Here is a 14,292-nt window from a genome sequence, read left to right as displayed (position 1 = left end):
TTCAAACTGTTGACTATGTAGACTATGACAGTAGACTATGTCAGTAGACTATGACAAATTTTTCATATATAATGTAATATGAAAAGTTATGAGAAAAGCTACAAATAAATCCAAATTGAATGTTTAAAAAATGTTCAATTCATCCATACGAAGACACAAAAAAATATGAGAAAAAACATAGGACAGAAATTATAGCAATAATATTAATGATGTAAGCTCTAACATATAAATAATTATATTAAATGTAAAGTATTTAACTATAACAAATGAAGACAAAGATTGGCAGAGTGAATTTGAAGCTTGACTCAACCGTACAGTGTTAACAGGTAACTAGCTTCACATATAATGAAATGATATAACAGGTAAAAAGTAAAAAGAGAAAAAAATATGCTACCATCAATCAAAGAAGGCAGGATTGACTATATCAAATATTAGATAAATTACACTTCACACAAGAGAATAACCAGGCATGGAGAAGAACATTATACAATGATTAAAAGTCAATTCACCACAGAGGTCAAAATAATCATGAATATGTATACACCAAACAACATAATTGTAAATCATACGAATCAGAAGAGTCAAAGGAAAAACTTGCAATTCTGTTCAGTTTAGTAGAAGGCATAAACACTTCTCTGTCAACAATCTATGTAACAACAGACAAAAAGTCAGCAAGACTACAGAGGAACTCAATAATACCACCAACAAACAGGGATGAGTAATATTTATAAAACATTCTATCCAACAACAACAGAATACAGTATATACTAGCTTCAAGTGCCAATGGAACCTAATCAAGAGAGACCATATCTTATACTATAAAATAAACCTAAATAAATTTAAAAGAATGGAAATCATATTGTCATACTACAGTGGACTCAAACTAGAACTCAGTAACAGAAAGCTAACAGGAAAATCTCCAAACATGAAGAAACTAAACAATATACTTCAATAATCCACAAGTCAAAGAGAAAGTTGTAAGAAGAAAAAAAAAAAAACACTACACTACACTAAATGAAAACAAAAATACATTCACATACTGCAGGGGAAAAGAACAAGAAGTCACCAAGAAGCAAGCCCTCTTCCCTGCAAATCAGCTCCATGCACAGGCTGCTGTATGGAGAGCCAGATGCCAGTCTTTTCCCATGAGTCAGCACCATTTGCGAATTGTGGGGAAAAAGAACAAGAAGTCACCAAAAACAAGCCCTCCCTGGGAATCAGCACCACGCATGGGTCACTGGAGGGAGAGCCAGATGCCAGCCCTGAGGCTGAGGCACTGATCTCACTATGTAGCCTGGGCTGGTCTAAAGTTGTGCAATCCCCCTGTATCAGCCTCCTAAATGCTGGGATTACAGGTGTGTGCCACCACACTTGGCTTTGTAGCATTTCTTGCAACTGTACATAAGCCCATATTTATTTATTTATTCACTTATTTTTGAGACAGGGTCTCACTGTGTAATTCAGGCTGAATTCAAGCTCTATGTAGCCCAGGCTGGCCTTGAATTTATGGCAATCCTCCTGCCTTAAGCCTTCTCAGCGTTGGGATTACAGGTGTGTGCCACCATGCTCAGCCGACAATTTTTTAAAATAAAAATTTTAATTAAAAAATTTTAAAAGACAAAAAAGCCATCTTGAAAAGTTCCCACAGGATGATTGCATAACAAAACAAAGGTGTAATAAATTGTAAGTCATTGAAAAGCATATAAATCTACAAGTACGTACTTAGATACAGTACAGGTCAACACACACAAAAGACAGAAGAAAGAGCTGTTGCTTATAATGGAAGGCAGGAATCCAGCTGGTAATGTGCAGCAATGCTGACTTAACAACCACTGTGCCACCATCATCATGTAGATTGGTTTTCTCAAGAATCACAAGGGATACTAAATTACGGGTGGGGATCTGATAACAAACAGCAAATTTACATAATCTTAAATTGATTCCTCATTGATTTCTTATTCCTTAAAATGAAACAATAGTAGTCAAAAAAGGGGCAGATGGGCCAGGTGAGGTTGTGCATGCCTGTAATTCCCACACTCTAACAGACTGAGGCCACTGCAAAAAGCAAAGCCAGCATGGGCAATCCAGTGGCTTACCAAGACCCTACACACACACACACACACACACACACACACACACACACACACAGCAGAGGACTAGGGATATCAATCAATGCAAAGGCCCTGGGTTCAATCTCAAATACCATATGGCAGGAGAGGCAGATGGAGATTGCATGTCTCCAAATGTGACCCTATGGAAAGGATACAGCATGAACTGTGTACGACTCTGACCAAAGATGCATAACCAAAGCAAGAGTCATCAGATAGGTCTAAAATAAAAGCTGCTGTTTTTATAAAGGGAAGGGACATACAGTCTGTACAAATGTCAAGACAAAAGAAAAACTGAAGGTCAAAGGAAACTTGGAAAGACAACTAACCAAAGTCAATATGGTTAGAAGAAACACAGTCCTATGAAAAATAGTATCAGGTCGTGTGACAAAACATGAACGGTAAACCAAAATTAGCATAGTTTAAAACTCTAGCAGCAGTATAAGTTGCTAAGCATGGTATTGTAGAAGATTCTCTTCATTTTTAGGAAACACTCCTTGAAGTAGGTATAAAGTGAGATATAAAAGGACACTGTTACACACAACTTAAAAGTGGCTAAAAAAGAGTGACAATGATAATGCCACTGAAGCAAAATACTTTAACAGATGAGACTACTGGACTCTGTACAACTCTTGAAATTTTTGTCAGTTTAAAACTGTTTTCAAATAAGGACATTAAGGAAATTATTTGGCCACTGTTACCTATCAAAAAAACAAAACAAACAAAAAAACCCTGATGTGTAACATACCAGTTTGTATTAAAAATTTCAAAAAGGTACAATAATTCGGAGCACAGACATTTCAGTTAATTTGGGTTCAAATACCAATGCTGTCCTTCTTAGCTAATCTTGACTTCAGGTATCAATTTCTTCAATGAATAAATGGAAAAAATAATGCCCAACACAGTATTACTCTGAGGATTAAGTGAGGTAAGGGCTGCAAAATGTCACAAGGTGTGATTTATAAGCATATACAAAGAATGATTTATAAGCACAGTGAATATTTAAATTTTTAAAAATTATGACAGTAGGGCCGGGGATTTAGCTCAGCAGCTCAAAAGCTTGCCTGGTAAGTGTAAGGTTGTGAGTTTCATCTCTGATACCAAAAAAAAAAAAAAAAAAAAAAAATTGCAGTAAAAGATACATTACACCTGTATCAAATAGAGGTAAAATTATTGTATTACCATATTATAGGGATACATGCATATCTATATTTACAGCAGCACAACTATAACAAACTGTAGCTAAATCTTGAAAACAACTTACCGGTCCATCAACAGATGAATGGATAAAGGAAATGTATTTATACACAGTGGAATAATACTTTGCTATAAAGATAAACTTGAGGCATTTATAGATAAATGGATGAGACCAGAATATTAAATGAAATAAGACACACAAATTTAAAGAGCACAAGGTTTCTCTTATGTAAAAAACTCAAATAAAGATAGATGAATAGGAAGACAGGAAGTGAGGGGATCTTTTTCAAAGGGATGGGAGAACAAGAAATGGAAGGAGGGAGGAGGGAAGAGAGGGAAAAAGGATAGGAAAAAAGAACAGAAGGGAAAAATAATGAAAATAGAGCTTCCACAAATGAGAAGGGGACCAAGAATTGGAGGGAGGCGAGAGGGAGAGGGAGAAAAGAATACAAGAAAAATTTAGATGTATTATGTACATGTACCAACTCCACATGAGAAATATAATCATTATGCACTGCAAACATATACTAATAAAAATAAATATGCAAGTATTACATTGCCGTTTACTCCCCACAGAATAGCCCTAATTTGAGCACCATTATTCCATTATTCTTTCTGAAACCCTCTTTTGGGGTTTGGAAGCCCTCTTTTGTGTCTTCAGATGTGCTGTCATGCCTGCCTTAATGCCCTGAATTGTTTCAAAACGTTAAACCTTTTATGTTCATTTTGTCTGTGAGGAACAGCCAGAAGTTGCACGGTGCCAGATCCCATAAATAGGTGGATAAGGATGCATCACGTTATACAGATCTTTCCATTGTATGGCACGTGGCAGCACAATTTTCTGTACTTTTCATTGCACCTCATATGACACTCATGAAAGAGGCATTTCAGAACTACTCCAGGAAGTAGCAAGAAAAAGAGGATAAGTGTGTTCAAAGAAGGAAGTTTAATGGCAAAGTCTTTTACTATAATAAACTTAAAAAATAACACTCATATTTTTAATCACCTCTCATTCAATAATGTTACTTATTTTAATAGGTCAGCAGTGATTATAATTATTTTGTTGCTTAACCATAGAGATACAAGTATGATCAAAACATGATTTCTGACTTCAAAGACTTTTTTTTTAAATAAAGAACTAAAACAAACACAACAGTAACGTAAGTGCAAACAAATTGGACTTGAGCAGAAACAGTCTTTTCTTCTGGGGAGTGAGTTTCACAAGGTGAACTGAACCTTGAAGGGTAGATTAAGATTCACTGGAAGAGGCTGGAGTAAGACCTTTATGTCCCAGGTAACAAACAGGTTTAGGTTGAGAATCCAATGCATGTTTGAGAAACAATGAATATTCTTGGGCAAGGCATTAGGTAAGCCTGATGTGCTGAGTGCAGGCTAGAAAGAAAAACAACTTGACCAAGCTGTGAAGTGTTTCTAGGTGAAGAGAGGAGACACAGCTGGGTTTTGGTTAGAAATACTTTGTAGTTGTTTGCCAAGTTATGCAACAATTATCCCTTCCCATGGGGGCCTTCCTGGAAAGGTCAAGCAAATAGCACCTTCAGCTGGTTTCCTCTGTTTTAAGTCCCACCCAAATGAGAGCAAGAAAGGCTGGTAAGAACAGGTAAGGCTGGCTGGAGCCACGGTGTAGACACACATGCACACCGAAGAGGGTGCTCTCCTGGGCTGGACCTGTGCAGAAAGTAGGGTGCTGGGCATTGGCACGTACTCTGGCACCCTGCAGGGGAGTGGGTGAAAAGATCTGGGGAGAGGGAGCTGCATAGAACAGCAGTCAGAACAGAGGGTCCCAGGATTGCTGCTGCTCGGGGTATTAACCTATAAAATTAACTGGATCACAAGGTCCAAGAGCAAAACACCTTTCAAAGCAGGAAGGGAAAACATTGTATTTTAATCCTCACACAGGATTGGATAAAAAAATGAACCATCAGCTTTACAGAGGGGTCATTACATTTCTCTTGCTTTACTCTGCTAATATTTGCATATGTAATAAAGAGAGATACAAGTTTTAATTCATTTTTTTTTTAAGGATACTAAGGGGTTCTTTGGGCTTTAAAAGGTCACCATGGACTCTTTGGGAGTTTACATCTTATTCTAACTAATTTGGTAATATGAATACTTCTCCCAAGTGTAGTGAAAGGAAAAAAGAATGTTTTCGTAGGATAGTCTTCTTTAATACATGAAAATCTTTTGCTCTTAAATTTATAAGAAAGTTATCTGCAAATGTGGTTAAAATTTAAATCAACAAGAGAATAAGGCTGGTTCCATCCAGACAAGGAGAAACAGTACTTCTTTTTTTCATTGGTACTGGGGATTGAACTCATGACTGCCCGCTTGAAAGGCAGGCACTTATGCTGCTAAGCTAAATTCCCAGCCCAAGGGAAACAGTACTTTGGCAGTGAGCCGGGCCTCAGGTTACCTCAGAGGCGATGGAGGTGAAGCTACTGCTGAAATGCACGTGCTTGTGGATCTCGCTGCCATTGGCTGTCAGGAGCCAGTCCCCGAAGGCTTTGTCTTTGCCTGCTGACTGATTGCTGTAGCTCTGGTTGGGCAGGAGCTCGGCCAAGTCCCAGTGGTACGATGGTGTGGCTCCAATCAGTGCGATGAGGATGGCCTCTGTGGCCACGTAGAGCTGCAAGAGCAAACACAAAACTGGACACTGCAGGCTCTGCTGGGGAAGCCTGCAACCCTAGAGAGACCCGTTTCTTGCTTTGAGTTTGTATATGCTACTGTGATGAGACTCACAAGAAACCAAGCAGAAACGTGCAGAGAAGCTTCCCATTCTCCAGTGAGCAGGACCACCAGCAGTCCATTTGTGGAACCCTGTATGTTTCTGCAGTTTTCGTTCCACATCTGGGATAGATCTGAGACTAAAGACTGTCTTTATGGTTTGACTTTGGGGGCGAGGGCCACATTATTGGCTCTGATTTTAGAAGACTAACATTACAGTTATTTCATCGTCCACACTGCATCTTCAGCTCACATCAGCAACCTCCAGGGCCAGGAGTTCCTTGGCCTAGGGCTGTGACCTAGGTAAGACTGTGACACAGTGTAGTGTCTCAGAAAATAGAAACTGTATTAAATGTGTTAAATATCCTAAAAACACATTAAAGCAATTAAGCCTAATATGTACTTGAGTAGACATTCTGAAAGGGCATATATCTCACTAGATTTAAAGAAGTTCAAAATTCCAGGTATAAATGTTTATTTCATAACAATTAGCTATAATTTTTAAAACGTGGTTTAGTTTAAATATTGCTGTCTTCCACCAAAGAACAAATATGCTACCCATCCATTTAAGAGGTATTTATTAAATACATTTGTCATCCATCTGTCACTGATGCTTCCAGGCTCTGCAGCAAACCTGGGTCTACAGACTGCCAAACCCCATGCAGCCATTGTATGCTAGGGTTTTCCACTTGTATTAGTTCTCATTGTGAAAGATTACTTCAAGTTTAACATTTATTAAGAAAATGCATAGTCTGCTCCAGAGTGAAATGATCTTATTTTAAGAAACTATCCTTATTCGCTTGACGCTCAAACGTCATTTTTAAAATGTCAAAAAATTACAAAGCATGTGACTCCTCCATGGCGTGTGACAATAAGCCCACTGGATGGATGGGCCAACTGAGGTACATCAAGGCAGAGAAGGTCCTCAATGTTTCCTCTCCAGGTTGCAGAGAATTCTAGCAGAGGCACCTTCCACACTATCCTGCACGGGCATATTCAGCTAAGTAGATAAGCTAAAAAGCCAGAGGCGGAGTAATTTATCATCACTAGATGATGGAATTACTGTCAAGGAAAGAGAAAAGGAGTCATGGCATTGCATGCGTCATAACAGAAAGCTAATGTAAAACCCAGGATGTGATTTTCCTCTTTCTGAGGCTGAGAGGATCCAAGGCAGTCCCAATCTATTTTAAGAAGATTGACTATAGGCCTCTGACACACGCAAAGCTGCCATAGGCCAGTATGCACAGTGATTTATTGTAACATGCAAAAGAAAACATGTTCCCCAGTTTACATGCTTCCTGGCCCCTATTTGCACACAACTGAGAATGTTTTAGAATAGGAGGCAATAAGCTTATAAAAATAAAAGCCTTAATAATTACAAGAATAGATAGATTACACATTGAGCAGTAGCTATAATTACAAAGTCATTGTCATCTGTTTAGTGACTGCCCTCCTTGATTACAATCTTTCAGGATTTAATTGATGGGTATAAAGAAACACAAAGCATGAGGCAAGAGAATTTTTTCCTAAGATGATTCAAAACACATGTTCTTCGGAATGACAGCCTTCAATCAGGCAAAGAAAACTAACCATGTAGTCTCTCTAAATGCGGTCTTTTCTACTTGTGCGCCCATCACTCACATGATGTGGCAGGCACCTTCTCCTGCCACGAATACTTGAACTCTTCCCATCTGCCAAGATGCAGGCACAGAAATGGCCTTCTTGCCATCCACCTTCCTCTATAGCCCTCCAGACATCTTTTTCCTGTTTGTGCTCACCCACAAAGTGCTATACAGACTGTCTACTTCATATTTATGTCTATTCACCTTTGCCTCCCAAAACAAATACCCAGGACCTACACATTGGATAAAAGAATGAATAATTGGCAAAGATGGAACACTAATAATAACAGCACATATGTCTACAGTGCAAGCCACGTGCCAAATCTAGCCTTAGGTCTCGTTAAGTGTATATAAACATACTGTAGTTTTATCTTAATTGCTCTACAATATGCAATGTTTTAAGTTAAAAAAGGAAATGTTCTAAAGGGTCCTCTTACCTGAGTCATGTTTCACTATGAAGGCAATCATTCTCAACAACCACTACAATTTACAGAAAGCAGTTTAAAAAATGAAGAACTGGGGCTGATATATCCCTTTAATCATAATTCACGGAATCACAGTGCAGGAGACCTAATCAGAATTATCTGTACTCATCAGTATTAACCAGTTTCATTTCTAGCAATCTGCAAGCACAATAAACATTTCCCATCTTTTCTGTCCTCCTCCTGCCCTGCACTGTGTCTCTCTAATCCACTTAATGCACGAGTGCACACACACACACACACACACACACCACACACGCATGCACACACGATCCGAAACAGAATACACAGGGCCACAGGAAGATCAGAAACTGAAAACTGTTCTATACAATGTCAGCCTCAATCAAACCTTAAAAGTCTATGGTTATGATCAGTTTTGCTGCCCATGAAGGAGACAAAATAGGTAGAAAGCAATTATACTGTGAGATAAACACTATGCAATGGGCACTGTGAGATTAGAGCAGAGAGGCGAGGCTTAAGTTCTGCACACAGGATAGTTAGGTCCTCCATACTCGAGCCACATACACAGAACACATGTAGTCAAAGTCAGCTTAGCCCTGAACTAGTCATGGGGATGCACCACCTACACACAGAATATGGGGGTGGTTTTCTAGGTTGCCACCCTTGGCTAAGCGTCTCACATAGCTCACACATCCTGTACCTTTTCATCAACAAATAAAAACATTCTCTCATTCTTTTTTTCTACTGTTACCCTACCATTTTCATGCACATATCCACCCACATATTTCTGTCTAATGAAATCGCACCCAACAGCAGATGGACCTTAAAACCACAATGAGAAACCACTATCCATTCTCCTTTGAGTGGGACTAACAACATCTCAAATAAATCATTATCCTCTCTGGCTCTACCTCCAGGGAAGGAGAAAAAGTGCCACAGATGGCTGGAGCTTTTTTATTTTTCCTTTCCCTTTCAATGTAATTATAATTAGAAAAGTGACTAAAATGCACTAGAGGATTGAAATTTTGGAAGTTTCAGAAAGTGAAGAATTAAAAGTAATTTTATATTAACATCATTATAAGCTTTCATAACGTGTCCCATAAATTATATCATCACAATATCTTACACTGTGAAGTCATGGTTAAGTATGATGCTTATTCTACAAAATAGGATTAATGAGATATGGAGCAGTTAAGTGAATCATTCAAGGTTTTGTATAACAATGATAGCAAAAACCAGGATGAGGAGGAGAGCCACCTAAACTTGGAACCAGAGCCTTTTTTCAGGGTCAACAAACATGATTTTACTCTGCTGTTAGTTTTTTATGCATCTAGTACTTAGTTATCGAGTGCAGTAGTGAGATCTGAAACATGAAGGCAGGATCGTGAGCACAGTACTCAGCACAAAGGGAGCATTTAATGGTTGGCTGATGTTATAGCTTGGATCTAGATGTCCCCTCAAAGCCTTATGTGCTTAAGGAGGCTGGATCTAAGGTGTGTGAGCATGGGTTAAGGATGTGTGATATCCCTATAAATCCCCTAGTTGCATTAGCATAGTTCTGGGCATGGCTGAAGGATTTACTGAAATCAGAAGCCCCACCTGGGTATGAGTGGCACCAATCAATAGATGTGTGGCCTAGAAGGAACACAAAGGGAAACAGAGAAGATAGGCTGTCAGGCTGTGTACTGCCTCCTGCATGCTCTGTCGTGAACAACTTCTGCCCTCCATCCAGCACTGCCTATGAACTGAAAGTTCTACAAACTGTGAGTTAAAATAAACCTTTCTTCCATTAACTTGTAGGTGTTCCAGCAACACAAAAAGTAACTAAGAGAGCTGATTTCCAGCTAGTGTCTATTTTGTGTACAGAATTTAAAATTCACTTAAACATACTGCATAACTGGAGTATAATAAATACATGATCTCCCCTATTCTAGTCCATCTGCACTATGCCTCCTAATCAGTTTCCCTGGAACTCCTCAGGAAAGTCTGAACAAATATTAATGGAAGTCAGGGATTTAGCTCAGCGGCATAAGTGCCTGCCTGGCAAGTACAAGGTCATGAGTTTGATCCCCAGTACTATTAAAAAAAAATTCAAAATGTATTAATGGAGAAATGATAAATTTTATAGAGTACAACTGCTAATTTATCTAAAACCAAGCTCTGTGTGCAGCCTACTCAATTCTCCAAGCATGACTTAACTCACTGTGTGGTGTGAACTAGATGTGAGTTTGTATCCGAGTCTGAACCTCACCTCTAGTGAAATTTGAAGAAAATCAAATCTCTCCGAACTTTATGCTTTGTTCCAATAAAATTGGATGCTAATGGTACACCTTTTTCTGAGTTATTCAGTCTAACTGTCCTACCCTATCCTGAGGGTTAGATGAGATGCTTCTCTAGTCCATAGCAGGTTGTGTCATATGATATAAACAATGTATACGGTGATTCCCAAACTTTAGTGTGCAGAGTCTGAAAGTAGACCTGAGGTGGAGGCTGAGATTCTGCGTTTCTAATCAGCTTCATCAATGCTGTTAGTCTCGCCGACACTGCAGTAAGGAGAGAAGAAATTAGTCCCTCTTCTACTCTTTTCCCACCTGAAATGACCTCCCCATTCCTCTCCAAAAGCAAACTCTGAAGTTTAGCTCAACCTCAGCCTCTTGCTAAGGGCCTCAGTGAACTATGGTGGACCAGGTTCCTTAATATCCAATGCAGTGATTGCCTGTATTTATTACTGGGCAAATATTGCTTTGTATCCTTACTTACATAGATAGAGTTCAATTCTAATTTTCTAATTAGAATTTTAATTCTAATTTGTCAAGTACTGTATAAAAGAAACATAAACATACTTCCTCCAAAACACATGTATAGGCTGGGGATTTAGCTCAGCAGCATAAGCACCTGCCTGGCAAGTACAAGGTCATGAGTGATCCCCAGCCTATATACATCAAAACACATGGCCTATCGTATGTACATTTTAAACAAATTCCTTAAAGAATGGTGTGATTAAAATAAAGATGAATTCATTGGCTTTGGTAGAGAAGAAATTTCTTCTTGGAGAAACATGATAGGTGAGGATAAAAATTGATTTTGAAGTGAAAAGAAAGGATTTAGAAAGTTTATACCAAAACCTCTATTTTATCCATAGAGCAGAAACATGGGTATTGGGAGAGAAAGAGGAGAGGAATCAGAAATGTGGGCTTGAGAAGTGTGGTGTAGCTATTAAAAAATGTGACGGGGCCAGGGATTTAGTTCAGTGGGTGCCTGCCTGACAAGCATGAGGTCATGAGTTCAATCCCCGGTACAAAAAAAAAATGAGGTGGTTCATTTTTTTTTTATCAGTCCTGGGGATCGAACTCATGACCGCCTGCTTACAAGGCAGGTACTTATGCCACTGAGCTAAAGCCCCAGCCCTGAGGTTGTTCATTTATAAGCACATCAAGCCATTCAAAATATTGCCACGAGACAAAATCAAGTGATTAAAAACAGACAAGTATCCATATATACATAACAAATCTGAGAGGGTAATTACTAAAATATGATTTTATTTCGGGGTGATAGACATTCTGGTGATTTTTCTCCCTTTATTTTCCTTCTCTTACAATCACCATATACTCTCCATGGAGTACCATGTGACACTAGTTGATTTGAGCATTTGGACATAGAAATCAGAGGAGACTGCAGCTGTGTTTCATCAGACTAAATGACCTCTTTCCTCTAAGACACACTTTAATTGCAGAGGGGAACCAAATAAGTATTGTGAAAACCTTAAAGTCAAGTAATTATGCAATTAACTACTAGGTCCTGAGCAATTTTAAGAAACTTCAATCCTGCAAAATGAGTTCAACTTTCATGATGCAGCCATTTCCAAGTACACAATAAAGGCTGAGGGGACATTTGCCTAAGTCCACTCAGACTTCTCGCATCAGAACAGCACATCACTTCTGCCCTGTCCACCTTGCCTATTGTAACTGCACTGACTTCCTTGGTGCTTTTGGGGAAGGTAATACCTTCTCTGCCCAGAGTTTTAGGTGCTCACAAGTTATCAGGAGACCTGCTTTCCAAAGGACACCCCAATTCCTGAGAAGCTCTGGGCCCAAAGAGGGCCCTCTACACCTTCTAGAGGCCTCTTACACAGTTATCTCCACAACCTCTCAACCTCCTGGGAAGAACAGATTTGCAACTTCCCCTGATTTACACCAGGGGGCAGTGTCTGCCTAAAGACAATAACTTCCTGAGGCCACGTGTGGCTTTGGTCTTTGACCTGGAGGGCCCCACCCATATAAATGGCTCCTGGCAAAGATACTCTAGTCTATTGTAGATTCTCAACAAACCTGCAATGCCAGCCACAGCCTGAGGTCGACCAATTTGCAAGGACAGAACTGCAAGCAGCAGAAACTTGTTCAAACTAGCAGAGAATCCAGATAGCTGGTTACGTGGCTTGGGGCCACCATATAGAAGCTCTTATTAATGTCATAGGTTCTCATCTTGGTTAAACCTCTGGTAGTGCTGAGGGCTGACCTTAATAAATGTGATACAATAAGGTCTTCACTGATGTTTATGGTGTGAATGTCATCCTTGCTTTTAGTAGGGACGTTAGAAAAACCAGCTACTTTGCAGCCGTATTTCATCAAAAGAAAGTCTTCCTATGACTCTCAGGTGGAGCGAAGGACAAGGTGACATACACAGCAGGGAGAGGAGGAGGTAAGCTGTGACAGTATTCTACACAAAGTTTAATAAAGCACCTTGCACAAAACACAGATCATCCCCCTCCTCTGTCCCATGTGGTGTTAAATGACAGCTCACAGCCTTCATTGAAACAAATATCAACCAAAAGAATGAACCATTGTTCCCACTGGGCAAATGGCAGCATTCTCTCCAGATACATTCATCTAACTGTCTCTGCCAATTTTGTGGCTTGAAAAAATCAAAATTAATTTAAAACTATCATATTTGCTTCAGATTTTAAAAATACGTTACAGATCTCTTTTGTATCTTACCTAAAGCTTGTTCTTTGTTTTCCTTCCCAAGAGGCAATCAGTCTCATTAATCAAGAGCCGACTTTTGTTAATACTCATTCACAAACTGTGTAGAAAATTTATACTAAGAAAATGTCATATTCCAACATTAAAATTTATATTGCATTTTTCATGCTTCCTCTTTTCACATAGCATGTGCTTTAGAGAGTCATGTATACAATTATGTAGAGACTCTATTCATTTTAAGTTCTTCCAAATTTATACCAATCTTTATCTGTTCACTTTGAAAAGTCACTCAGGAAAAAAAAAACTCATTCAGGTAGTTTCTAATTTTTGTTCTTACAAACAGTCTATAATTATTATATCCTTACACACATGTCCAAGATACACTATAGGCTGTGTACCCAGGAGTTCACTACTGGGTTTTAAATTAACTAGATGATGCCTAGTTGTTCTCTTAATTGTTCATTTTTCTCATACTTGAACTGCTTTTTAACATTTGCTAACATAATAAGTGTGAAATTCTATTTCACAGTCATTTCAGTATGCCTGTCCCTGATGACTGTCTAAGGTAAACACCTTTCCATGTGCTGACTAAGAGACTTTCCTCTTCCACAAAATACTTGTCCACTCAGTCTATCTCCTAAAATGCTATGAAAACATGTTTATTATATGGCTACCATGTATGCTTTGGTAGTTTCAGTGAAGTTACATGACAATGCCTTCTTGAACACCTGAATACTGTGCTCAACAGGACAGTCACAGCATAGGGTCACAATGTTGCTGGTGAAGCTAATGATCCTTACAGGCTACATGTTCCTGTTGGCTAACAAATGTTTTAAATCCTGTGCAAATTATACTACAACCTCAGGAAAATGGGAAGATTGGAGCTTCTGGCTTAAAACAAAGACACAGAGTCCATTTTTGTTTTACGTCTAATAAAAGAAGAAACAAGAATTTTATTCCAACTTGCCTCATCCAGACAGCCTGCCAAACAAGCACAAAGGTACACAAATAGTGACACTAGGCATCAACCTCAAAATACCACAGCAAAACACCAAGAGTAATAAGCTAAAGGGAATTGCTCGTATTTAAATATGGTACCACAAATAACTCTGACCTTGGGGAAAGCAAATATATTTTGGTGGTAGGAATTTTTATAAATAAAATTGTAAATCGTATTGTTTATTCACAAGTCAACTATTTT

General features: G+C 38.8%; 1 protein-coding gene across 6 annotated transcripts in view; it reads right to left on the bottom strand.

The window, feature by feature from the left end:
* The window catches only part of Slc22a15 (solute carrier family 22 member 15), a 67,307-nt gene that overhangs the window by 49,606 nt on the left and 3,409 nt on the right, over positions 1-14,292 (bottom strand). For 5 of the 6 annotated variants that reach the window (XR_010049722.1, XM_013143009.3, XM_013143008.3 and 2 more), the window contains one exon: positions 5,737-5,949. The exons of the other annotated variant lie outside the window; for it this stretch is intronic. Coding sequence is in view for 4 of the 5 variants with exons in the window: in XM_013143009.3 (XP_012998463.1) it covers positions 5,737-5,949 (213 nt within the window). In the remaining variant the exon portion in view is untranslated. The remainder of the gene's footprint in view (positions 1-5,736; positions 5,950-14,292) is intronic. 6 annotated transcript variants of the gene reach the window in all.

Source organism: Cavia porcellus, unplaced genomic scaffold (genome assembly GCF_034190915.1).
Source record: "Cavia porcellus strain 051 isolate PalLab524CR breed Dunkin Hartley unplaced genomic scaffold, mCavPor4.1 scaffold_1, whole genome shotgun sequence".
Classification (NCBI taxonomy): Eukaryota; Metazoa; Chordata; class Mammalia; order Rodentia; family Caviidae; genus Cavia; species Cavia porcellus.
The sequence above is the reverse complement of the archived record's forward strand: the minus strand, read 5'-3'. Positions and strand labels throughout refer to the sequence as shown.